The sequence below is a fragment of the Salmo trutta genome, chromosome 9 (assembly GCF_901001165.1).
Source record: "Salmo trutta chromosome 9, fSalTru1.1, whole genome shotgun sequence".
Lineage (NCBI taxonomy): Eukaryota > Metazoa > Chordata > Actinopteri > Salmoniformes > Salmonidae > Salmo > Salmo trutta.
Genome location: NC_042965.1, coordinates 19,484,970 through 19,509,974, shown reverse-complemented (window position 1 = coordinate 19,509,974; position 25,005 = coordinate 19,484,970). Strand labels below are relative to the sequence as shown.

Here is a 25,005-nt window from a genome sequence, read left to right as displayed (position 1 = left end):
TCTCCATCTCTCTGAAGTGACTATATCCGGTTGAGTAATCACATCATGGTACCGTATCCCCATTATGAGAGGAGATGAGAGCAGTATGTGTGCCTGTCACCAGGGCTGTGACCTGTACATGCTCAACCTCTAGCAACAACTGCAGACCTACTGCTCCAACAGCTGAATCATCTTGGAAGACCTGTCTCTTATCATTGGCCCTGCTGGTGTTCGATCTTCACTGAATGGCCTTAGATGAAGTGTCTTTATGTGTCCCCCAAGGCTGACCTGCAGCCCAGGGTTTACACACCGATATTAGATATAATTTCTGATCTCTGATAGGCCGCTGGTCTTTAAGGGCCAAATGAATGAGGCTAATGCAGCTCTGCTGTACCTTAGATAATGTCTGGATTGAGTTAGTGCACATTTCATATCGCACACCATAGAGCTGCAATTGCATTTGGAGGCAGACTAACTCAATGTGCCATCTGTCAAGGGGGCAGTCAGTGTGAAGGCGCAGCAGCCCATTCAAACAACACAGGCCACTCTATCAAGTTCAGGGTGAGCAGCAGTGTTCTCCTCCTCCTCACTTCAGTGATGAATGGTGGATGTGACCCATGCTTTTTCAATCAAGCACAGACCTCGCTCATCGCTAGTGCTTCTAAAAATACTCCAATACTCTATACAGCCTTTGTGTATTTCGATGTAGCAGTGAATGTTTCTCATATTCCTCGCTTGTTCTCTGTTCCGGTCACTCCTGTCTTCCACCTGCTCATGGACAGCGCTCTGCTCTGTGCATCTCCTGGCTGTCCAGGAAGTGCTCTCCTCCTGACCCCTGACCTCTGTCTGCCGCGTCCTGAACAAACAGCTAATTGTCTGGTTTCCTGTTTAGCCTAATGGGAGGGAGCATACAGCCTATTTCAGGCTGTTTACAGAGCTCTGTCTCACCCTCGTTCTTTCTCGGTGTCTTACTCACTATTGTTTGTGTTGATCCTGTGAAAGAACAATGTGCACTCTGCTACAGACATCAGAGATACACGGGTGTACTAGACTAGGAAAATGATATGCTGAAGTCCTGAATCGCCAGACCCTTTGTTTTCCTGGAAATGTACATCTTATGTTTCCACAATGTGCTTTATGCTACATGTTTGTGTATTTACTTTCAAGTTCTTCTGTGCAATGTAGAAAATACTGTAGGTTTCATTATATTCTGTTGAAATTGATGCGCTTAAGGCTAATAGTTTTAGATACTGAGCTGATTGGCTCAGACTAGCTCAGACTAGTGCTTGTCTATCACAAGCACCCACTACACAATCATGCAAAAATATGAACATGAACACACACATACATGCACACACACGTGCACGCACTCAAGCACACATGCACACAGTCCTCAGACTAATCGGCCTCTCTCTGAATAATAAGCTTAGTCAAAAAGGAACTCTCAGTATCTAAACTTCTGTGTTGAATTAAATGGCTTGTTGCTTTGCCAGATGTGACTGTCTGCTCTGCTATCTGTATTGAATTATTCAGGCCGTTCCGGATCTTCTGTCGCTTTCATCTCAGGCCTGCATCGAGTTATATGAGAGATACTGTGCCTAACTGAAGCGTGAGACCATAGGTCTGGAAGTCACAGGTTCAATTTCAGGCTACGCCCTAGGATGACAACGATACACATGAGTCTGCATTTTCTGCACATTTATTTGCATATGGATTTGAATATAATTTGTTTCAGGGAAAAAAAGGAAGGGAAAGCATTAGCCTAGTTGAAGTAGACGGATAGATAGCTGCACATTTAGACAATGTCAGTATACCAATGTTATAGTTTATTTCTTCCAGTGCTGATTAAGTGACTAATGACCAATGTATTCATTATCAACCCCTTAGTTGACAAAGTGACTGGTTGGTGCTGCACAAGGGGTGTGGTGATTAAATCTGTTCATTAAGTGAACAAAAAGGCGACGAGATGAGGGCTGTGTTTTTATTGATGTGGCAGGAAGTTTGGGGACTGGCTGATTCTGCTGCATCTGTAAATCTCACAGGCTGTTCACAGTCAGCTTCCTCTTTTAAAACACACACACACACACTCGTGCTCCTCTCTGTTCCTCAGCATCGATTAAAAACACATTTAATCTCACTAACAGCCTATTAAGTGCCCCGGGGAATGAGGAGAGGGCGTAGTGAGTGGGGGGTGGGGGGTGTTAATGATGGCGAGCTGTCGCCTGAGCCAGGCCCCTGCTTTACTCTGCTTCCCCGCTGAGGGTCCAGGATCACAGAGACACGGTGTGGCAGACACACAGCCAACCTGACAGGACCCACGACACACAGCCGACCTGACAGGACCCACGACACACAGCCGACCTGACAGGACCCACGACACACAGCCGACCTGACAGAACCCACGACACACAGCCAACCTGACAGGACCCACGACACACAGCCGACCTGACAGAACCCACGACACAAAGCCAACCTGACAGGGGCCACGACACACAGCCAACCTGACAGGGGCCACGACACCGGGGTTTATAGAGTAGTGGGGGGGTACAGGCTTGAGGACCAGGGGCTGTGTGTCTCCTGAGCAGTTTACACTGAAAGGGAATGTCACCGCGGACCCTGTGTAGGACCCTGCGGAGGCCTGGCTGTGTCTGAGGCAGGTCAGAGGGTTAGGGCTGGCAGGATTCTGTAGTGGTGTGGAATGTAAAGATGGCCTCTCTGTCAGTCTGAGCTGACTTAGACTGCACTGGGTCCCTATGGGCTGGCATGCCTGATTTACTTTAAATACTGTTTCCCATGATGCCCTTTGAGACAAAGTGGATTGCCTGCTCTGATCAGTGCATGCTGGTCCTAGAAAGCGCCTCACCCTCTTTTCTGATAAGGGCCCTATAAGCCAAATGATTTGCCAATAGGGAGAAGGGTAATTGTCATGTCGATCGCAGACTTTCCTTTGATGTGGACTCTGTTGGCTTCTGATGTAAAAATGAATCCAGGATGATTATCATGATTACAGCTTCCTACCGCCCACTCCCACCCCCCAATCTCAATTTCCTATTTAGTCTTTTGGATTAATTGGAAACAGCTTAGTGTAATGTCTCTGGCCAGGGTAATCACGTGTGTCACTGCTGCTCGGGAAATCAACATGCAATTTGCTTATCCTCTCATAAAGATTCTGACCCTCTTAGAGGAGTCCTACTTTTATCTGAAACCCATTCTCTGGGCAATTGAGTTGTTGGTCATCTATTTCTCTGCTTTTGCACTAACTCCTTTCATATCCTAATTAGGGGTCTGACAAATAGATCTCGTAGGCTACTGTGTGTGTTTGTGCTTTTCAATATTTTTCATGAAGCAAAACTAATGATATCTTGGTTTTTCATTTTTCTTTACAGAATTTTGAGCAACAATCGGATCAGGGTTCTAAGAAATGGATCCTTTCTTGGACTCTACGTCTTGGAGAAACTGTGAGTACGCTTGTCATTTTCACATCATCTGATTCTGTCCTGGGGTCTCACTCATAGGTTCAACATTGGCAGGTTTAAAGACAACAGGTTAGGTGCTGTGTGCTTAGAGCCCATATGGCCCCACAGAGACAGGGGGTCAGGGAGATCTATGCATCTCGCAGCTCGGCTATCCAGTGGGCTGGCTTCAGCAGGGAAGATGAAATACCGAGAGTGGTTATTTATGTGAAAAGATTGCATAATTACACCACCATCCGTCATTATCAGGGAAGCCCTGCTCTACAGGACAAGATAAGGGGATCCATGGGAGGAGCAGGCTGTTGGCGGTGCCTGCGCTGCCTGCAGCTCAGACTGAGGCAGCTGGCTGGCTGGCTTTACGCTCTGGAGGTAGGGTCTCAGTGCCTAGTTAGTTCACTGGCTGTTTATTATCGATCCTTACAGTTTAGATGACAGTTGAGTCCTCTGAGGATTTGATCTTCATCAGTGGCACAAAATGTCCTTGCTGTTGTCAACATAAGGACACAAATATAACGGCTGAGTGACACTGATGAAGGGAGTTTTACATTGCGTCAACAAAATGAGAGTATACAGTGTTGTAGTGTACAGTATGTATGAAATGGGGCCAACAACTGTGCATGTCTAGGAGGGGTGGGGGGAGGAGGTGCTTAAGCAATATTAGTTCCACATGTCACTCTGAGCTGCCACACATGAAGTTAACAAGCTTTTCCAAAATGTTGGAAGAAAGACAAATATGGTAATTCGCTGCAGTTGTTAGCTTGTTAGTACCTACCTACTGGATCTCAACCCAGACATGCAGGTCTGGAAAAAAGAGCTACATTTGCAGAAACCGCTAGACCCTCTGTTATTGTCTGCCATGTGAGCTACGCAAGGCAAGAAAACCTGTGTGACCGTGTTCTTACCTTCTTCTTAGGCTCTCTATTACCCAGAGGAGAAATCCTAGTTAGAGCCTCACCCATTTCAAGCTTAGTTTGCTCACCTTTATGACCTGTATTGTTAGACCCTTTAGCTGAGATTTGATTAGTGGTATGGGGCTTTGGCAGAACTGTTTGTTTGATGTAAAACGAGATGATATTGCTTGTTTTTGCAAGTGCAGATAAGACCCCCCAGAGTGCCCTGGGTTAGTGGGGTGGGTAACCTGAGCTTTCCCACTAACAGGCCCTTGTACCTGGGACAGTGGTAAAACTAGCAGGGGGTAAGGGACTGAGCAGGCCTGCAGGGCTACAGTACAACTATGATCTAGTGAGAGAGACACAGAACCCAGAACAAACACACACGCACACCATTACTGAAAAATGTACAATTTTCACATGTGGAAAAACACATGTAAAATCATGTGAAAACGTTTTTTATTGGAACACTTCACGTCATCACGTTTTCACATGTATTTTCATGTTTCACATGTGTAGTAACATGTTGTCACGTTATCACATGAAAATATGTCAAATGTATGTGGTTTTTCTGTAAGGGCGCACACACAAACACACACTCAGCAGGAGCTGTGGGCGTCTGCCGCAAAAGATGACATGATGTGAATCACACAGGGCTCGTTTCACTCCTCTGCTCTGACCTCTGACCTTCACCGGCCCTCTGACACACTGCACTGACCTTCACCGGCCCTCCGGCCCTCTGACACACTGCACTGACCTTCACCGGCCCTCTGACACACTGCACTGATCTTCACCGGCCCTCCGGCCCTCTGACACACTGCACTGACCTTCACCGGCCCTCTGACACACTGCACTGACCTTCACCGGCCCTCCGGCCCTCTGACACACTGCACTGACCTTCACCGGCCCTCTGACACACTGCACTGGAGGTCTGCTCACTCATCTTGAGCTTCACACTCTGTAACTCAGCATTTCATGACTTTCACTTAAAATTGCCTTCATATCAAAATATACCACCTTGACATAATTCAAAATCCAACGGGGCAAAGATGGATAGGAACGGATACATGTGAAGTTAAAAAACAAGACTGCAAAATGTATTTAGCTTGTTGTCCACCTACTGTGCTCCTCCCCCTGCGAGCTGCTGGGTTGTTTTGTTTTGTCTCTATCTTGGTCACCATTCAGGTCTGCTCATTATTTCCAGCCTGTTGTCTACATGTGCTTGTCATTTGGTCCAGTGGCTAGCAGTTACTCATATACTGTATGTGGTTAGCAGTGTAATCAGAGGCCAGCCCACGAGGGCCGGGTAACACACACCAGGGAATAACACCACAGCAGTCCTTCCCTAAATTCAGGAGGGCAACCAGACAGTCAAATGCACCCAGATTTCAATGGATCTCAGTCTCAACTTCAGTGTCCGTCTACCTCCTGTGTGTGTATCCTATTATGGGCATCCCGAACTCCTCCATGCATAATTTCCAGAAGTCGATGTCTAAACAGACCTGCTGTCCCTCTCAGCCTACTCAGCCATGTTTGAAACAGAAGTCCAAGCAGAGGCAGAGCTGAGTATAATCAGAGCTGTGCTGTTATGAGTATGAAAGCACATCTACAGGTCAGGAACCCCTCCTCCAACCAGAGCAGAGCAGGACTTTCCTAAGGCCAAACATACTCAAAGTCGCTATTGCCTTCATAAACTTCCAACTTGCCAAGCCACCCAAGTGCAGAGAGCAATTTAGCATTGTTTGTTTTTCCCTTTTACAGGATATCTGTATGTTGTACTGTAGTTCTTTTTGAAAGGTTTGTATCCCAATATCTACAGTTGTATCGACTGCATACTTCAGAGTTCTAGAATACAACACAGCTTTTTATTGTGTGCGCGCACACACACACACACACACACATACAATCTCACACACCTTTCCTTGTACCCCCACCTCCTCACAGCACACCCTCTCTGATGGGAGCTGACACAGGCCCTAACGAGGCGGGTCCACTAACGAGCAGGGACCTTTATGAGTTGTGGACAGATCCCAGCGGCCTGTCCTGCACTGATTTGAGGCGAAGTAATGAGAATAATGAGCAGAGAGGGTCTGGCTCCTTTCCAACAGGCCCCCACTGCACCATGGGACACAGGACAGCCAGGGCACAAGGGGCCCTCATTACCAGCCTGCTCACCCTACAGGGAGAGATGGAGCACAAAGGGAGAGGGAGAACAGAGGGGAGAGGTAAAGTGGAGAGGTAGAGAGTGGATAGGTGAAGGAGCAGGAGCACTGTGGTGGACAGGAAAGGAAGAGCTAAGTTGGCTGCATGGGATTGGGTCTGCCAAGCAGGATGGAGCCAGTTCACAGCCTTTTCAAAAAGTCACTGTTTGACGTGATCCTTCCTGACCTATACATTTCCTTCATAGCCAATCACAGCCATTCATAGTTATTCTAACCATGGTTTGTCTGTAAGAAATGTTTGGTTTGCAGTGGGCTGTTTTATCTCTTTTTACCCTCACTTCCTGCCTAGTTGAAGCCACTTCAGCTAAGAACAGGATATACACACTTGTTTGTGATTTATATAGAAGGCTAAGAATGAGGGGATGTTTGCATTGAAACTACTGGTCATCGTAAGTCAAGAAGGGCATGGGAATTTGTAGATATGGAGAGGGAGACAGTATAGCAGAGGGTTAATGTCCTTGATATGATTGAAATAAGTCTACTGTGTCTCTGAAATACTGTGTCCTATTCATTCATATTTGTCCCGATAACATCAGTTATATAAAGTAGAGGCAGGAGCCTCTCAAGCTGTGCTTGAGCTCTGCTGAAGCAGACCTTGAAATCGTCTCTGCCATTCTGAGAAGTCAGGGTTAGGAACAAGGCCAAGTTAAACAACTTTACCATCCAACGCAGGGGAAGTGGAGACGAAATGGCTAAAGATGGTATGAAGGCTGTTGGTTAAAGAGAGTGAGTGCACCAGCAGTTTCCCTTATATAAAGTCTTGTTGTTTTCTTTGGTGGGGAGATTAACATTATTTCCACAGAGGCTAAGCAAATTATACCTTGATGAGTGGGAGTAGTGCAGAGGTGGGCACTGCTTTGCCCTGTAAATCCAGTGGTGGCAGTGGCCGTGGCTAGGAGCCCTGCTGTCTAGACCCTCTGGGCACAACAGAGCAGAGCCCAGATCCAGGCTGAAGGAATGCTCTGATTTCAGCCACCCTCCCCAAAACAACCTGAACTCCTAGCTGGAGCAGAGATGGCTGGACACAGGAGTCTCATTTCTCACTAACCAAACAAATGAGCGTTTGTGTTGTACCTTTTCCTGCATACGCTTTTGAATGGCCCCTGTGAGGCAACAGCCACTTAATGAATGTGCGTGACATGAGGAGGTCGAGTGAGGAAGGGGTTAAGCGTGCTAGAGAGTGGAAACAAAAAGGGGGGGGGGGGGGTGCTGTTGGAGTTGATAGACTCCAGATGTGTCTGGAAGATAAACTGAAGGAACGGGGAGTGTTTGTATTGTAAGCTTAACTCAATCGTGGCTCTAGGGGTTTATTGAAACGGCGAGCAAGTCCTCTCTAAGCTCATTACTAAACAGAATTCTTCATATGCCAGTGGTTCTTAAACGTACATGCAGCAAATTTTATATGATTTCAATGACTTTTTCCTTCATAAGTTCTTGAGGTTTCTCCGTTTCCTTCCCCCCCCCCACTTCCGTTCTCACTCCTTTTCTGCTTTCCTCTTTGCATCTCCCCCTCTCCCAGTCCTCTCTGTCTCTCACTCTACCGGACGGTTCCACCACCCCTCTCTTTCTCACTACTCCTCTACTCGCTGCAGTCCGCCCACTGGATGCATTTTCTCACATCGCCTGTGATTGTGCTCCTTTTCATTGATATTTTGTATGAACGGCATTGTTTACCAGTTCGTTCCCTATGGTAGAGTTGGCCCACTCCTAACTCTGAATGAAGTATTTCCAGACTACTGTCTGCAAGCTCATTGGCAGAGCGGTGGAGGAGGTGGCCTATTTCTGCCTGTGTTTTTGTCTGCTTTTCAAATAATGTTATGGATTTACTACATTTTCATATTTTCACTGCCTGTTTTATTAGGACCCTTCTGTTCATTTACTGCTGAAAACTGTAGAATATAAGAGCCGGCTGGTTTTCAGGACTAATATCTCCGCACTGTTATGATAGTCCTACACAGGGGGACAGTTGTTCATATACAAACAGGGAAAAGTAGCCAACAAGAATGACAAAAAATAAATCACCCCGTGCATTATAAATGAATGACCTCTATACTGTACTGTCTATACTGTTGACGTAAAGTGAATTGTGGTCAATTCACCCAATTTCGTGGGTGAAGTTGTGTATAACAGGGTTGCTAACAGGACCTCATGCATACTAATGGGAATCAAGAGAAGAGCCAAAGTGGGCATTGCCTCCCTTTTGTCATCTAGCCCTGTTCCTTCCAGAACTCAGAGTTGGAGTCAGTAAGTCCACGGAGTTTTCCTTGGCAGAATAATCTCCTGTACCCCTAGCAGCAGACTAGAAACCTATAATCAACCTAGGAAATGTTACACTTCAAATAAAAGTATACATGGCTATTTCAGTACATCCTTTCCCCAACTAGCGTGCAGTTTGTACCACAGTTTAAATGAATGCCAGTCATGACCAGAGCTGTGGCCAGATTCCTTCAGGACAGTTAACTCTGAAGCTCTGTGACATGGCATGGTTGATATTACCCAGTGTTAGAACAGGCTTCTTTTTAGTTGCACCCAATATCAGATGTAACCACATGTACCTTCAGGTGAAACACTATTTACAGCATGATTTTAAATCACCTGTAGGTTTTTTTATGGTATTTCCAACTGAGGGTTGTATGTATGTGCCAGTAGCCTCTTTTGATTGTGTTTTCAAGGGTAATGATGGCGCTTGTTTATTATTTGTTATTAGCATGTCATTATTGCTATGACAGAAAAGGCTGCATGCGGTGGACTGTAGAACAAACCGACATGGCTAAAGCAACTGGTTTCCATATGAACACGAGCTAATGTAGATTAGGGATCTAATCTGAGGGGAACCAGACAAAGAAAATAAAGAAAATAATCTGTGGAAGGGGCAGGAAAGCAGGAAATTAGTAGAAAAACAAGAGCTCGGCAGATCGGGGTTTCCTGTTTTGGGGGAAGGCAGAAGTAGGTTTGGGGGCTGTGTTACAGAGCCCCCATTGTGAGCAAGTGTGTTGAGGAGTGGGGGGGTCTAGGGGGCCATTACACAGGGCCACCCCACATCCCCACCTGCCCCTCCCTACAGGGAAAAAGCAGCTAGTAAAAAAAATTAGAAATAGGAAACCGTAAAAAATAAACGAGCAAGGGCCTCTGTGCTGGAGACGCCAACGAGACAGGAAATGACACGCGGCACAAAAATGGTCTCCACTGACCTCTGTCGGGACCAAGGTGCCAGTTAACCATTAAGACCCTCTTTCTTTCTCTGTCTCATTATGAACACCCAAACAAACACTTGTTTCATAGCTCGGAAGGTTGATAGTGTGACCTGGTTGTGCATCTGTAGATAGGTACAGTATAGAAAATGGGGAATGAAATACCTTTTCGCTCTACTTATAAAAAACCTATCCCCAATTGAGTGAATTCCAGTCTGGGTGATAATGAATGGCTGTTCCGTGGCTTCAGTCATTCTCCCATTGCTCACCAGGGCTATGGCCTTGTTACGTATGCCTCTTGGAGAGGGAACGCAACACCCTGCTACAACTCAACTCCCCGTGGAGTGAAAGAGGTATGGGATTGTAGGTGTCACTGGAACAATCCATCCCCTGCCACAGTGGGCCTGATAACGGAGCACTCCATCCCCTGCCACAGTGGGCCTGATAATGGAACACGCCATCCCCTGCCACAGTGGGCCTGATAATGGAGCACTCCATCCCCTGCCACAGTGGGCCTGATAATGGAACACTCCATCCCCTGCCACAGTGGGCCTGATAATGGAAAACTCCATCCCCTGCCACAGTGGGCCTGATAATGGAGCACTCCATCCCCTGCCACAGTGGGCCTGATAATGGAGCACTCCATCCCCTGCCACAGTGGGCCTGATAATGGAGCACTCCATCCCCTGCCACAGTGGGCCTGATAATGGAACACTCCATCCCCTGCCACAGTGGGCCTGATAATGGAAAACTCCATCCCCTGCCACAGTGGGCCTGATAATGGAACACTCCCTCCCCTGCCACAGTGGGCCTGATAATGGAACACTCCATCCCCTGCCATAGTGTGCCTGATAATGGAACACTCCCTCCCCTGCCACAGTGGGCCTGATAATGGAACACTCCATCCCCTGCCATAGTGTGCCTGAAAATGGAACACTCCCTCCCCTGCCACAGTGGGCCTGATAATGGAGCACTCCACCCCCTGCCACAGTGGGCCTGATAATGGAGCACTCCATCCCCTGCCACAGTGGGCCTGATAATGGAGCACTCCATCCCCTGCCACAGTGGGCCTGATAATGGAACACTCCATCCCCTGCCACAGTGGGCCTGATAATGGAACACTCCACAGCCTGGAGCGCTATACAGCAGTCGTCTTAATTATGACCCTCTTGCTGCCCTGTGAGCACATCCCGTCCCGTCCCAGACAGGAAGGACTCTTCAGAGCAGCAAAGGACCAGCCCCGTTGATTGGGAGAAGACTTGGAGAAAAAATACAGTCTTTAATAGCAGCCTCTGGTGTTAGGCCCAGCTGAAGAACACAATGGCTCTTTTTAGACTGGCTGTGGGTTGGATGCTGTCAAAGCCCAATCATATGGGCCACATGTGGTGTAGGGGATAAAGCACTGGGCTTAAAGGGATGTTGGTTACAAATCCATTTTGGAATCAGTTATTTCTCCTTACATTTTTTTGGGGTTGTTGACATTTTGATGCAGATTGTCAAGTTGTCAGTTCTTCGCCTCCATGTCCCATAGTCACAGGCACACAGGAGAGCTTGACCTGTTTTTGCTCTGGCCATGGTACTACTGCCGTAAGTCAGAAGTTTGATTTCATATTTATTTCAAGTATGTTTGTTCTACAACTATAAGGAACGATAAGTGAAAGTGGGAGATGGTGGATAAGAGTCAATATAAGGGAGGGAAAATTACACTTCAACATTTCTTGTGTTTGTTATTGGGACCCCAATGATAAGAGCATACCCAGCATCACATTCCAGATCCACAGAAGACCTACGACTGCAATTCCATGCTAGTATGTTTCAAGGTGAAATACATTGAGCATTTGCATTTGACATTTCTTCAGACATTGTGTATGCTGCTCCTCTTTGCTGGTGACAGCTGCTGTCATCAGTGTGAGGGCCAGTGAGCTGTGAAGTCGATGTCTGGGAGGGTGCTGCCTCAGAGGGCAGAAGGAAGTCATTGCCTGGGTGTGTGGCCTGCTGGGTCTGCATGGCTCTGTTGACTCTGGTGCTCTCCTCCACATTCCCCAGCTCGGTGATAAGAGAGTGTATTGGAGTGCCTGACTGTTGATACTCATAGGCCTAAAGCACACACTTCTCTGCCCCTTCTAAGGCTGTGTATGAAAGGGCAGATTGTGGAGAGTATAGATGTATGGGTGCACATGGGACTTGATTTACTATCTGAAGACTGCTGTTGACACATTGGGCATCAGGTTCACCTCCTGTGAAGGAACATGTGCAGGGGGCATAAGAAGACCAGAGTGCCAGTGTGTCTATGTGGTAGAGAGTGTGTGTGTCTCTAGCACAGTAGTGTGTATGTGTATACCCAGCAAACCGGGAACATTCCCAGAACATTAGCTAAGATTCCCATTTAAGTTATAAGGATTGTATCTAACATTCAAATGAAAACATCCCAAAAACACAAATGTTTTTCAAATAAAATATCTTCAGAATGTTCTCCTAACATTCACCTTAAATGTGGTGTACAACATCTGTAACAACCACCACAGAACATTCCCCAAATGTTCTAATTAGGTTTCCAAGTAATGTAATAACACAATGTAGCAGTAATGTTTTCCCAGCAAACCAAAATTGGTTCTGGAAAGTTCCCAGAACATACATTAGGTCGCAGCAAATGTTCTCATAACACAAAAACTGTGAAAAACATGAACTTATTAGAAGAATTTTCCCAGAACACATTTAGTCTATTCTTTAAAGGTACCCAGAATGTTTTTTTAGGTTGTGGAAACATTGTGGAGTTATGACAAGATATAGATTCCCAAAACACTAAAACTGTCCTGTTGTGCTGACATTCAGATAATGTTTGTATCAGGGTGCACAAAACATTCCTTTGATGTTGATAGAATGTTGACAGAACAGCCTTTCTGACTTCTTTAAAGGTTCCCAGAACATTTAATTAAGTTATGGGAGTTGTCTGAGATGTCACAATAATATTCTTGTGATATTCACATAGGTTGTACAAAACCTTCCCACAATATTGCACACTGTTCCACAATTTCCAAATAAGTCTATTTTTATGACATTCATAGCATATTTGTTTTAGGTTTAATATAATATTCCATTGATGTTCACGCTATATACATTTACCTTCTCTTGGAGGTCCTCAGATCATTTCAAGAACATTTAGAACATTTTATATTTAATTTTTACCTAATATTCCCACAACATTCTCAGCATGCAAATGTTTTGCTCTTTAAAGCATATTGGAATACATCCCCATTGTGTTTCTATCCAGATAAAAATGGCAATTCACATTTGAGGACTGATATAGAACACAAATACCATGTGATATAGAACACATGGTATTTTCATTTAATTCATAGGACATTTGAACAGCATTTAATCATACAGACACAACCATATTTTTTACACTTCCTATGTTGACAAGCTGAACATGTGGGGTTTGAAACTGCAATGTTTGGTTCCCAAGCCAGGTCTTTTATCCCAAGCCAGCATTCAATCATACATCCTAGACATCCGCACGACTGGACAGTTTTTGTGTTATGAGAACATTTGCCACGACCAAACAAATGTTCTGGGAACTTTCACAGAACCAATTTTGGTTTGCTGGGTATATTCTGTGGTTCTTGGTGTATCTCTATGGCACAATGTAAGTATGTGTGTGTGTCTACGAGGAAAAGTGTAGGCTTTGTCTATGTCACAGGAGGTTGGTGGGATCTTAATTGGGGAGGATGCGCTTGTGGTAATGTCTGTAGCGGAATAAGTGGAATGGTATCAAATACATCAAACACATAGTTTTCATGTGTTTGATGCCATTCCATTCGCACCGTTCAATCCATTATTATGAGCTGTCCTCCCCTCAGCAGCCTCCTGTGGTCTATTGTGCACAGATTGTGTGTGCGGTACAGTAAGTGTGTGTCTGAGACTCAGTAGTCACCATAAGGGAGGAAGTGGTGGGCAGTGCCCCGCCTTTCATCGTGGTGCTAATGAGCCCCGGGATACGCCAGGCTGGAAACAGTAGCATTGTTCTCCCCGCCCTGGTCAACAGCTCTAACGCGACGTCTGACTCTCTCTCACACACACACTTACACACACACACACACACACACACACACACACACACACACACGTATGCACGCACACACACACACACAAACAGACAAACACATTGTAATTTGCACTCTCACACATTCAAACATTTTGTTCATGCAATTGATTTCTTGCCCTCTCCCTCTCTCTCTCTCTCTCTCTCTCTCTCTCTCTCTCTCTCTCTCTCTCTCTCTCTCTCTCTCTCTCTCTCTCTCTCCATAAATGTGGAGACTACGGTTTGCAGGTCAGCATTGAAGCACATACCAAACAGATATGGCAAGGTAGCATAGTTCTGTTAGCACTCTGGTCAGGGTAAACTTTCCCCTCTGTAAAAAGTTGTTGCGAAGTGTTCTGTCAGGGGGCTGGCATACTGTGCTGAAATATCTGTCTTTGTCCAAGCCTGTCTGACCTACCGCTTTCATATAGACACATCTGTCTCTGGTCCACAGTCTCAGCCAGGACAACACTACACTAGACCAGCTCTATCATTATGTTACTGTATATACTGATATGAGTGATGATGGCCCTGGATAGTCCTGTCCAAAACAGATCTTGACCAATAAAAGCCCTGCCTGTATCTCAAGGTATTGTAGCCATACTACTCTCTCTCTCTCTCTCTCTCTCTCTCTCATATTTACTGGAAACTATTCTCAGAATGAATCTGTTCTGAATTGATAAAAATAGCTCATCTCTTGGACGGAGGACAAGAGTGGGTGAGGAGATGTCTGAGGTTTGGGGGGCTAACATTTTAAATGGTGTGTGTGATGCGATGTGGTTAGGAAAATAGATCTGAGATAATGCATTGTGGGATAGTGGAGCAGAAAGTCCCTGAAGGTTCTGGCTACCACAATGGCATGCTGGGAAGGATTGGAATGGGGGGGACTGCTTCCTCCCTAAACGTTGGTGTTGATGTCTGGGAGCTTCTGTAAGGAAATCCTCCTCTGTGACTGTTCCTTTGGGAGCAGGTGTTTTTCATGCTGTAGGAACAAGGATCACATTGCCTTCACATATCAGCCTTGTCCTGCCTACAACCCTTTGTCTGATGACCTCTTCCAACCTTGCTATTCCCACCTGGCCAAAGAGCTTCCCTGAGTTTCAGAGGTTAATTCTCCGGCAGGTCTGACTGTGAATGGAGAAGGGTATGTGGTTGAGTTGTTTAACACATGGGCATGGCTGGGCACGGGAAGAAGGTGGGGTGAAATGTGACGGGTAGTATGAAATTAGATCTTCAAAGGTAGAAATTAATATTTATGGTTTGGCAATAGCCAGAGTAACTTTATCTTGGGAAGAGTCATTTTCAAAAGAGTACCGAAAGAGTAGCACTCCTCCTGGATTCCAGCGATATTTTCTTTGGTCAACTATTGGCATCCTTGCGAGACCCAAGTCCAGGTGGCTGTTGGGGTAAGATTTCCAAACCATCCGAATGCAGAAATATCCTGCTGTGTCCCACTGGTGGGGCCATAGTTGGGGCATATGTATCCACTCCCAGTCATTTTAAAGAAACCTTGCTGATCCAAGCAGAATATTGTATCCAGCTATTCACTGTTCATACTGTATTTACTCAGAAATGAATACCTTTTAATGAACACCTGGTGATTACCCTCAAGCCTTAGTTTGGAGATGTTATGGGCCAATGTTTCAACTAGTTATGTGCAAGGCCGTAGGTCTCCTCATTGACATGCAGTCTAATGTCTTATGTTGTTTTAATTTATCTTTCTCTCTCTCTCCACAGGGACCTCAGGAGCAACCTCATCAGCACCATCATGCTTGGAGCCTTCCAAAGTTTATCTGAACTTCGGAAGCTGTAAGTGCATACAGAATCAGCTCTGTTTTCATTATATCTTGTGCACTGTAAACAGTCATATTGCGTATATAAAGAGTTGGTTTAGTTGCCAGTCTCCCTGCATGTCACAATATTGAGTATTTTCAAAACCAGCGCATAGTCATAACTTTTTATGACACATAAAACTATATGTAAAAATATATATTCTCAGTTTTAGTGTCCATCATGAAAACCTGGCTGGCTCAGAGATGTGTTGTGGATGGCTGGGCTAAGTGTATGTGCTGGTCTCAGTGGGGCCTGGGATGACATGTCTGGTGCCCTGCTCTGCCGCCATGGGAAACCTCAGGGCCACGCAGAGGCTCCTCACACGTCATTGGATGTGACAGGGCAGCAGTTTGCGGCCGCTCGTAGCTCACTCATTGTGTGTTTGGACAGTCGGCTCCGGTCCTCTGCCCTGCGCTGCGTGACTCTTTTCCCCTCCCTGTACTGCTTGTGTTTTCCCTGCAAGGTCTGGGGCTTTTCAAAACAAACAGGGAGAGATAAAGACACACTCTCAACAGCTCTCTGCTGGGTTGTGTCAGGGGGACAGTGGAAGAAGGCTCACTCTGACACTGTCCTTATACCATGCAGACACAGCATGCAGGGGCTGCAGAGTGCATTTGCTCCTTCTTTGGTGACAAGGCTTTACAAGAGGTTCTATGGTCTATATCGATAAGGAACATTCACAGGTCACGAGAGTGTTGCAAAATTCCAATTCCTTATCCTGCTGTGTTACACGCTGGCTAGTTGTATGAATGGAAATTGTGAAAGATGTGCCTACTGGCCAAGAAAGCCACTTTGGATAAGACTTTGTTATTGTAAACAAATAAAAATAAGAACCGGAAGTCTATTGGCCAATGTACTGGAGGAGCCAGTTGTTCCCAATGAGATCACAAAAACAACATGCAGAGTGTCAAGATTAGGGTTGCAAATGTATCGGTAATTTACCAAAGTTACCGGAATCTTAAGTAATTTTGGTTATTTATTTAAAAAAATATGAATTTATAGTATTAATTTATAATACAATACTAGTCCAAACTTTGGACACACCTACTCATTCAAGGGTTTTTCTTTATTTTTACTATTTGCTACATCGTAGAATTATAGTGAAGACGTCAAAACTATAAAATAACACACATGGAATAATGTAGTAACCAATAAAGTGTTAAAAAAATAAATTGTATATTTGAGATTCTTCAAAGTAGCCACCCTTTGCCTTGATGACCGCTTCGCACACTCTCAACCAGCTTCATGAGGAATGCTTTTCCAACAGTCTTGAAGGAATTCCCACATACATTGAGCACTTGTTGGCTACTTTTCCTTCACTCTGTGGTCCAACTCATCCTAAACCATCTCAATTGGGCTGAGGTTGGGTGATTGTGGGGGCCATGTCATCTGATGCAGCACTCCATCACTCTCCTTCTTGGTCAAATAGCCCTTACACAGCCTGGAGGTGTGTTTTGGGTTATTGATGTGGTAGCCATGCTGGTTAAGTGTGCCTTGAATTCTAAATAAATCACTGAAAGTGTCACTAGCAAAGCACCATCACACCTCCTCCTCCATACTTCACAGTGGGAACTACACATGCAGAGATCATCCGTTCACCTACTCTGCATCTCACAAAGACACGGCTGTTTGGACTCATTAGACCAAAGGACAGATTTCCACCGGTCTGTCGTTTCTCTTTGCTTATTTGATATGTCCATTATATGGACTTGGTCTTTTACCAAATAGGGCTATCTTCTGTATACCCCCCCCCCCCCCCCCCCGCACACACACAAATTAACTTTTAACAAGGCACACCTGTTCATTGACATGCATTCCAGGTGACCACCTCATGAAGCTGGTTGAGAGAATGCCAAGTGTGCAAATCAGTCATCAAGTGTCACGTCCTGACCAGTAATAGGGGTTATTTGTTATTGTAGTTTGGTCAGGACGTGACAGGGGGTATTTGTTTTATGTGGTTTGGGGGTTATGTGTATGTAGAGGGGTGTTTTATTTATGTGTTCCAGGGTATGTTCTTGTTTTGGTATTCTAGGTTTTTCTAGTTTGTATATTTCTTTGTTGGTCTATGTGGCTCTCGATCAGGAACAGCTGTACATCGTTGTTCCTGATTGAGAGTCATATATAGGGAGCTTGTTTTCACCTGGTTGATTGTGGGTAGTTGTATTTGCACTGCTGTTGTTTAGCCTGCAAATCTGTTAGCTGTCGGTCTTTGTTTATTGTTTTTCCGTGTTTGCTATAATAAATATAATTATGAGCACGCAACCTGCTGCGCCTTGGTCTAATCTCTACGGCAGTCGTGACATCAAGGCAAAGGGTGGCTACTTTGAAGAATCTCAAATATAAAATATTTAGATTTGTTTAACACTTTATTGGTTACTACATGATTCTATATTTGTTATTTCATAGTTTTGATGTCTTCACTATTATTCTACAATGTAGAAAATAGTAAAAATAAAGAAAAACCCTTGAATGAGCAGGTTTGTCCAAACTTTTGACTGGTACTCTGTGTCCATATTGTCCATGAGTTTCTAGTAGGTAGACCATATGGTTTAATAGAAAATAGCCTAATTAATGAAAAAAGTACCTAACGTGCAATGCCGTTATTTTCATTTAACTCTACAATTCTTCCAACTATTGACTTTTTTCACAACTGCCATCAGTTTGACAACATATACATATTGACACAGAAAAATTAAATAAAAAAATATATATGAAGGATATTTCATGCTGTAACCCTCATTTAAACACCAATGGAATTTATTAAGTTGAGGGTTTTACAGCTTTGTCATTCTATTTTATATTTAAAAAATTACCATTATTCACCGCTGTGTCCTCAATGTCCGTGTTATCTCTCCTAGTGACCTGTCCAACAACCGCATTGGCTGCTTGACTCCAGACATGTTCCAGGGACTCACCGCCCTCACCAAACTGTAAGCAGGCTAAATGACTGACAATAAAGCAACACATTCTAGTGTAGTATTGTGGGTACGTAGTACAGTGATAGTGATTAAACACCTGTCTGTTTTCTCCTGTTAGGAACCTCTCTGGGAACATCTTATCTACCTTGGACCCAGGGGTCTTCCAGGAGCTCCCCTTTCTTAAACTTGTGTGAGTGCTGTTCCCTGCTCCTAACTGTCATCCCCTTTTTCACAGTTTGCTCCAGACAGATGTTTGTATAATCTTCGTAAGCGATATAAATGCAATCTTGGCAATCTGATCACATTTTTCTCCCTATAGGCTTAGTTCAAGCAATGGACAGCCTTTTGTCACATCTGACATGTTGATCCTATAATGGACCACCAGAGAATAGATCTGAAGTGTTGGGCAACATGCCGTTAGAGGGAAAGTGCACCCGCTCCTCAGTGTAATCTCCCCTGATGAATGCTGTTGTAAAACTCCCTGCTTTTTCTCACCAGGAACTTTAACTCTGACTTTCTGTCATGTGACTGTGGGCTGCGCTGGGTGCCGGGTTACTTTCGCACCAGTACAGCCCGGCTGGGGGACGAGACCATCTGTGCTTATCCCAGGAACCTCCATGGAAAGCCCCTGCATGGACTGAGGGAAAGTCAGCTGAGCTGTGGTGAGTGTCTGACAGGAAATTGAATGCATATGAATGTGGTGGTTCACCACTATCACACCTCAAATAGTATGAAAACTTCACTATATGAATGACAGAGTTATTGTTTTCTCATGCTAATATTGTGAGATGTCCCTAATCTGTCAGGTAGGTGTTTGTGAAAAGTAATAAACTGTGAGTGAGCAAGTGGAGAAACATAAGAAGTGCAATAAAAACGAAAAATACCAATGTTTTGCTGTCTCCAATAATCTGTTTTCTATTGTATTTCCTCTTCCACTCAGTAGTCTGTCTTTCCAAGTGCACCAGTTAGCTGTGTTGTGCCTCCTCTGTGGTCGGCCTTTATGATTTGGGGCTGTCTGCATCCAATATTCCTAAAAAAGCAGGGTCATAATGGTTTCATCTGAAATATTTAGCTGAGGTTGTGTGATGAGAGAGCAGCAGAAGTAACCCAGAGTGATTTGTTATGGTCTCATCTGCCTTCCCTTCTCCTGGCTGTGCTGTGTGTTCCTTTCCTCACTCAGATGGGCCTCTGGAGCTGCACACCCTGTCTCTCCTACCCTCCCAGCGCCAGGTGGTCTTCAAGGGGGACCGGCTGCCCTTCCACTGCACCGCCGCCCTGGTGGACAAAATCACTGCGCTGCACTGGCGCCACAATGGCCAGTTGGTGACCTCTGACCCTGAACAGGGCATCACTCTAGAGGCCAACGTGGTGCATGACTGTACCTTCATCACCAGGTAATGTTACAGTACTGAGGGTCTGCTGGTATATCTGTCGATCCCAGCACTCTTTTCTTACCTTTCATTGCACTCCTCAATTATGTCTTATTTTCATGTTTTTAACATAAGGTCTAAGTTAAATATGTTTTTTATTTAGTAATGGTTTATGAGGCCAGTGTTTGGTTCTCATGAATTGATGAAAAAAAAACACTGTTTGTTTAGTTTCTGCTGATAGGACATGAGGTGTAGTGTGCTGTCTGGGTATGTGTGATGGCAGTGACTGATGTACTGCCTCCTCGGTGCAGTGAGCTCATCCTGTCCAACGTGCATGTTGAGGCCAGTGGAGAGTGGAAGTGTGTGGTGTCCACTGGGCGGGGCAACACCTCCCGCAGCGTGGAAATAGTGGTGCTGGAGAACAGCGCCTCCTTCTGTCCGGAGGAAAGAGTCACTAACAACCGGGGAGAGTTCAAGTAAGGAAGAAAACAATAATTCCCCTCTCCAGAAACTAATTCCACAATAATAACAGTCCTTCTGATTAAAACATGCTGCATCCTCCTCCCTTGGTGTTTTTTTCTAGGTGGCCCAGAACCCTGGCAGGTATCACCTCCTACCAGTACTGTCTGCAGCTGCGCTACCCCTCCCTGTCCATGGGGGGTACTGTGGAGCAGAAGCAGGCGTCACGATACTGTGACCGATCAGGGAGCTGGGAGGAGGGAGACTATGACAACTGTCTCTACACCAACGACATCACACGGGTCCTACACACCTTCATCCTGGTCAGTACCAGGGGTTGTGCTTGGGCTGTCCCAAATTAATTTATCCCAGTACCTATGAAATCAAAATATGATACATATATTATGGTAGTAATATTTAAATAGTTGTTGCCTGAAAGGTAAATGTGTAAAAGTAACAAAACATTTGAGTTATTTGCTTTAATCATACCTCTCTCTTTTTCCAGATGCCCATCAACACCTCTAATGCGGTCACTCTGGCACATCAGGTGCGCACGTACACCGTGGATGCATCCAGTTTCACTGACACCATGGACGTGATGTACGTGGCCCAGATGATGGAGAAATTCATGGAATATGTCCGACCACTGCGAGAGGTGGGACAATGAGATCTTTAACCCCTCAATTAATGTTTTGGGGGTTTTATTTTGTGTCTGCGTTGTCTTGAATTGGAAAGAGTTGATAGGGACTTTTTGACTTGAATATTCATGATATATTCATTACCTTATGTTCATGATTAAGTTTCTTTCTGCCCCCTGTGTTTATGTGAATGCTTGTTTTTTCATGTCTTTACCTGTGTGTATGTATGTGTCAGCTGTCAGAGATGCTGGTGGATATGGGCAGTAACCTGATGCAGGTCGATAATCAGATCCTGGCCCATGCTCAGAGAGAGAAGAAAGCCTGCAGCTCCATAGTCCACTCTCTGGAGACTCTGGCCTGGCCCCAGCTCCACAGCCATGCCCAGGACCTCTCCACGGTACAACGACTTGCATTCCAACATGTTTTAAGGTTCTATATTATTTTCATCTAACAGTCCTAAATGTAATCAACGTTGTTTTCCCCCTATAGCTCTCCAGGAACATTGTAATGGAGGCCCATCTTATCCGCCCGGCCCACTTCACTGGCATGAGCTGCACAGCTTACCAACGTCGGGAGACCTTGTTAGGTAACCTGGGCATGGAGGGGGCAGAGCCCACCCACGAACAGCAGCTCCGCTTCCGCTGCACCACAGGCACCCACAACACCTCCATAAACAACTTCCCCATGAAGGTAAGCACTGTCTCTGTCTCCCTCACCCAGACCTGAACCCAATCTTACCCACAAACAGGACTGTGGTTGTGTGTCTGTGGTACAATGGCAGACCGTGCATACGGTTGTCATTAGAGGGAACACACCTCAGGGCTTGACCTACTGGAGACGGCATGGATCCGCATTTAGCACAGTCATTTACAACAGCTGACATGAAAGAGGGAGAAAATCCTGGGATTTTAGATTTTGTCGTTTGGTGTTTGAAATTTCTGTTTTGTATTCCATTGGGCTAACAGAGTGAAATATAGGTGAAAGTAGGACAGTAAAGAATGAATGGTATGATTCTCTCTCTCTCTCTCTCTCTCTTTCTATGTTCCTCCCTCCCTCTAGAATGCTGTAGCCCTGGCCTCTGTGGTTCTCCCTGCCTCTCTGTTCCCCCCAGACGCCCCATCAGACTGTAAGCTCCAGTTTGTGGCGTTCCGTACAGGGAGGTTCTTCCCTTTCTCAGGGAACTTCAGTGGTCCTGGAGAGAACGCCCGCAGACGCAGTGTCAACAGCCCTGTCATCTACGTAGGCCTAGGTGAGGGAGCAGCTATAACACTTTTATTACACAATTCAACACATTTACAGAGACGGGTCAAACCTGGTTATTTTAAGATAATTACAAAATACAAATGTATGAGCTGGTGATAGTGATGGTCATCTCCTCCTTTGTGTGGCAGACGGGTGCAGTATGTGGAACCACTCGGAGCCCATCTTGGTGTCCCTGCGCCACTCGATCCCGGGAAGTGACCCGGTGGCGGCCCACTGGAGCCTGCAGGCCCTGCAGCAGCAGCATGGGGGATGGAGCCAGGAGGGCTGCCTACTGGCCCACACTGACTCTGCCACCTCCACCCTGCGCTGCTCTGTACTCAGCAACTACGCCGTGCTGCAGGTAGGGTGGGAGCACATCCTAGGATCACTCACTTATTCCCAGAGACACACGGTGGATGTAATGTAATGATGACTCTGCACAACACGCACTGCACAACACATTACTTCCCGTTGAAGGTGAAATGAGGGAAAGCTCAGTTTGTTGTTTTGGAAAGTTTTTAAAGTCTATCGAAAAAGTTTGGTTACTAGCTAGCTACCTTTTGAGTTTGGATCCTGCCACATAGCTGGCTTCAGTTGCTGGGACCTCTACTATCTGTCCAGTGATCCTGCTGAACAAGGCCAGGTCTGAGGAGCTGCTTGGCGTAGCAGATAGCCTAGCTGCTAGCTAGCTGCCTATAGGGCGAGTGGGGTTTTCTTGAGTGCTTGAGTGCAGCCTGCAATGTGGATAGCCATTGTGGCTGGGACCGCGGATTGTCCCGGTCTTGTGGCTGTCTAGATCCCTGCTGTTTGTTGATGTTGTTTCCAATCCTCCCTGCGACCTGCTCTGTCTGGAACTGCGTGGAGTAACAGCTTAACCTACGTTGCTACCATGACAAAGACCAAAACCAGCGGGAGTACCGTTGAGGACAGTGGTATCTCTATCACAGGGGAAGGATCTTTTAATCAAACGAAAATAGTTCTACAAGCAGTTGTTACAACAACAAGAAAAAAAGCTTCAAGTGTTGTGTCCAAATACTGGTGGAGTCAATTAATAAAAGAATGGACGACCTGACCATAGATGTCCAGGACCTGAAGAATAGTTTGCAGTTCTCCCAGGATCAGCTCGATGAGTTAATGAATGGCAAGATGACAAAAATCTCTAAGTCATTGAGAGGGGACATCAGTTCTGTATGTGAGTCCATGATAACAATGAGGGAGAAATCAGATTATCTCGAGGGACAATCAAGGCGGAACAACATTGTTGTGGACGGAATTGCAGAATCTCCACATGAGAACTGAACAGAGTCTGAGGACAAAGTGAGGGAAATTAACTCGGAGAAACAGAAGATGGACCACAAGACGATTGAGGTTTGAGCGCGCTCATAGGACTGGAAAACCCACCACCGGCCCAGTTGACAGGCCCAGGCCAATATTGGTCAAGTTCCTGAGGTTCAAGGACAAGGTACCTGTTCTGGAAAGAGCCAAGAACTTGAGAGGAATGTACTTCTTGCTCAAAAAGGACTATCCTGAAGCTGTGCGCCAGAAGAGGAAAGAACTGATCCCAGTCATGAAAGCTGCCAGAGCGTGTGTGGACTTTACTTACATCTGCTATGACAGGCTCATTGTCCACCCTCCCTCCCAAAAGCCTGGAAGGGATGAGAGACCCAAGCCTATGGGTTCGTATCTTCAACCCTGAAGCACACACACACACTTACACACACCAACTGATTAATGGACTGCTGAATGTACAGTGGGGCAAAAAAGTATTTAGTCAGCCACCAATTGTGCAAGTTCTCCCACTTAAAAAGATGAGAGAGACCTGTAATTTTCATCATAGGTACACGTCAACTATGACAGACAAAATGAGAAGAAAAAAAAACACTCCAAAAAAAAAAAACACTCCAAACTCCACTATGGCCAAGACCAAAAAAAATCCAGAAAATCACATTGTAGGATTTTTAATGAATTTATTTGCAAATTATGGTGGAAAATAAGTATTTGGTCAATAACAAAAGTTTATCTCAATACTTTGTTATATACCCTTTGTTGGCAATGACACAGGTCAAACGTCTTTACAACGTTTTCACACACTGTTGCTGGTATTTTGGCCCATTCCTCCATGCAGATCTCCTCTAGAGCAGTGATGTTTTGGGGCTGTCGCTGGGCAACACGGACTTTCAACTCCCTCCAAAGATTTTCTATAGGGTTAAGATCTGGAGACTGGCTAGGCCACTCCAGGACCTTGAAATGCTTCTTACGAAGCCACTCCTTCGTTGCCCGGGCAGTGTGTTTGGGATCATTGTCATGCTGAAAGACCCAGCCACGTTTCATCTTCAATGCCCTTGCTGATGGAAGGAGGTTTTCACTCAAAATCTCACGATACATGGCCCCATTCATTCTTTCCTTTACACGGATCAGTCGTCCTGGTCCCTTTGCAGAAAAACAGCCCCAAAGCATGATGTGTCCACCCCCATGCTTCACAGTAGGTATGGTGTTCTTTGGATGCAACTCAGCATTCTTTGTCCTCCAAACACGACGAGTTGAGTTTTTACCAAAAAAGTTATATTTTGGTTTCATCTGACCATATGACATTCTCCCAATCCTCTTCTGGATCATCCAAATGCTCTCTAGCAAACTTCAGACAGGCCTGGACATGTACTGGCTTAAGCAGGGGGACACGTCTGGCACTGCAGGATTTGAGTCCCTGGT

At 45.5% G+C, this 25,005-nt stretch overlaps 1 protein-coding gene across 3 annotated transcripts in view; it reads left to right on the top strand.

The window, feature by feature from the left end:
• adgra2 (adhesion G protein-coupled receptor A2) overlaps positions 1 to 25,005 on the top strand; it is a 59,099-nt gene that overhangs the window by 19,841 nt on the left and 14,253 nt on the right. For all 3 annotated transcript variants that reach the window (XM_029762882.1, XM_029762880.1, XM_029762881.1), the window contains exons 3-15: positions 3,366 to 3,437; positions 15,574 to 15,645; positions 18,528 to 18,599; positions 18,706 to 18,777; positions 19,086 to 19,249; positions 19,768 to 19,981; positions 20,269 to 20,433; positions 20,541 to 20,739; positions 20,922 to 21,071; positions 21,290 to 21,451; positions 21,544 to 21,744; positions 22,114 to 22,303; positions 22,446 to 22,657. In XM_029762882.1, coding sequence (XP_029618742.1) covers positions 3,366 to 3,437; positions 15,574 to 15,645; positions 18,528 to 18,599; positions 18,706 to 18,777; positions 19,086 to 19,249; positions 19,768 to 19,981; positions 20,269 to 20,433; positions 20,541 to 20,739; positions 20,922 to 21,071; positions 21,290 to 21,451; positions 21,544 to 21,744; positions 22,114 to 22,303; positions 22,446 to 22,657 — 1,945 coding nt within the window. The remainder of the gene's footprint in view (positions 1 to 3,365; positions 3,438 to 15,573; positions 15,646 to 18,527; positions 18,600 to 18,705; positions 18,778 to 19,085; positions 19,250 to 19,767; positions 19,982 to 20,268; positions 20,434 to 20,540; positions 20,740 to 20,921; positions 21,072 to 21,289; positions 21,452 to 21,543; positions 21,745 to 22,113; positions 22,304 to 22,445; positions 22,658 to 25,005) is intronic.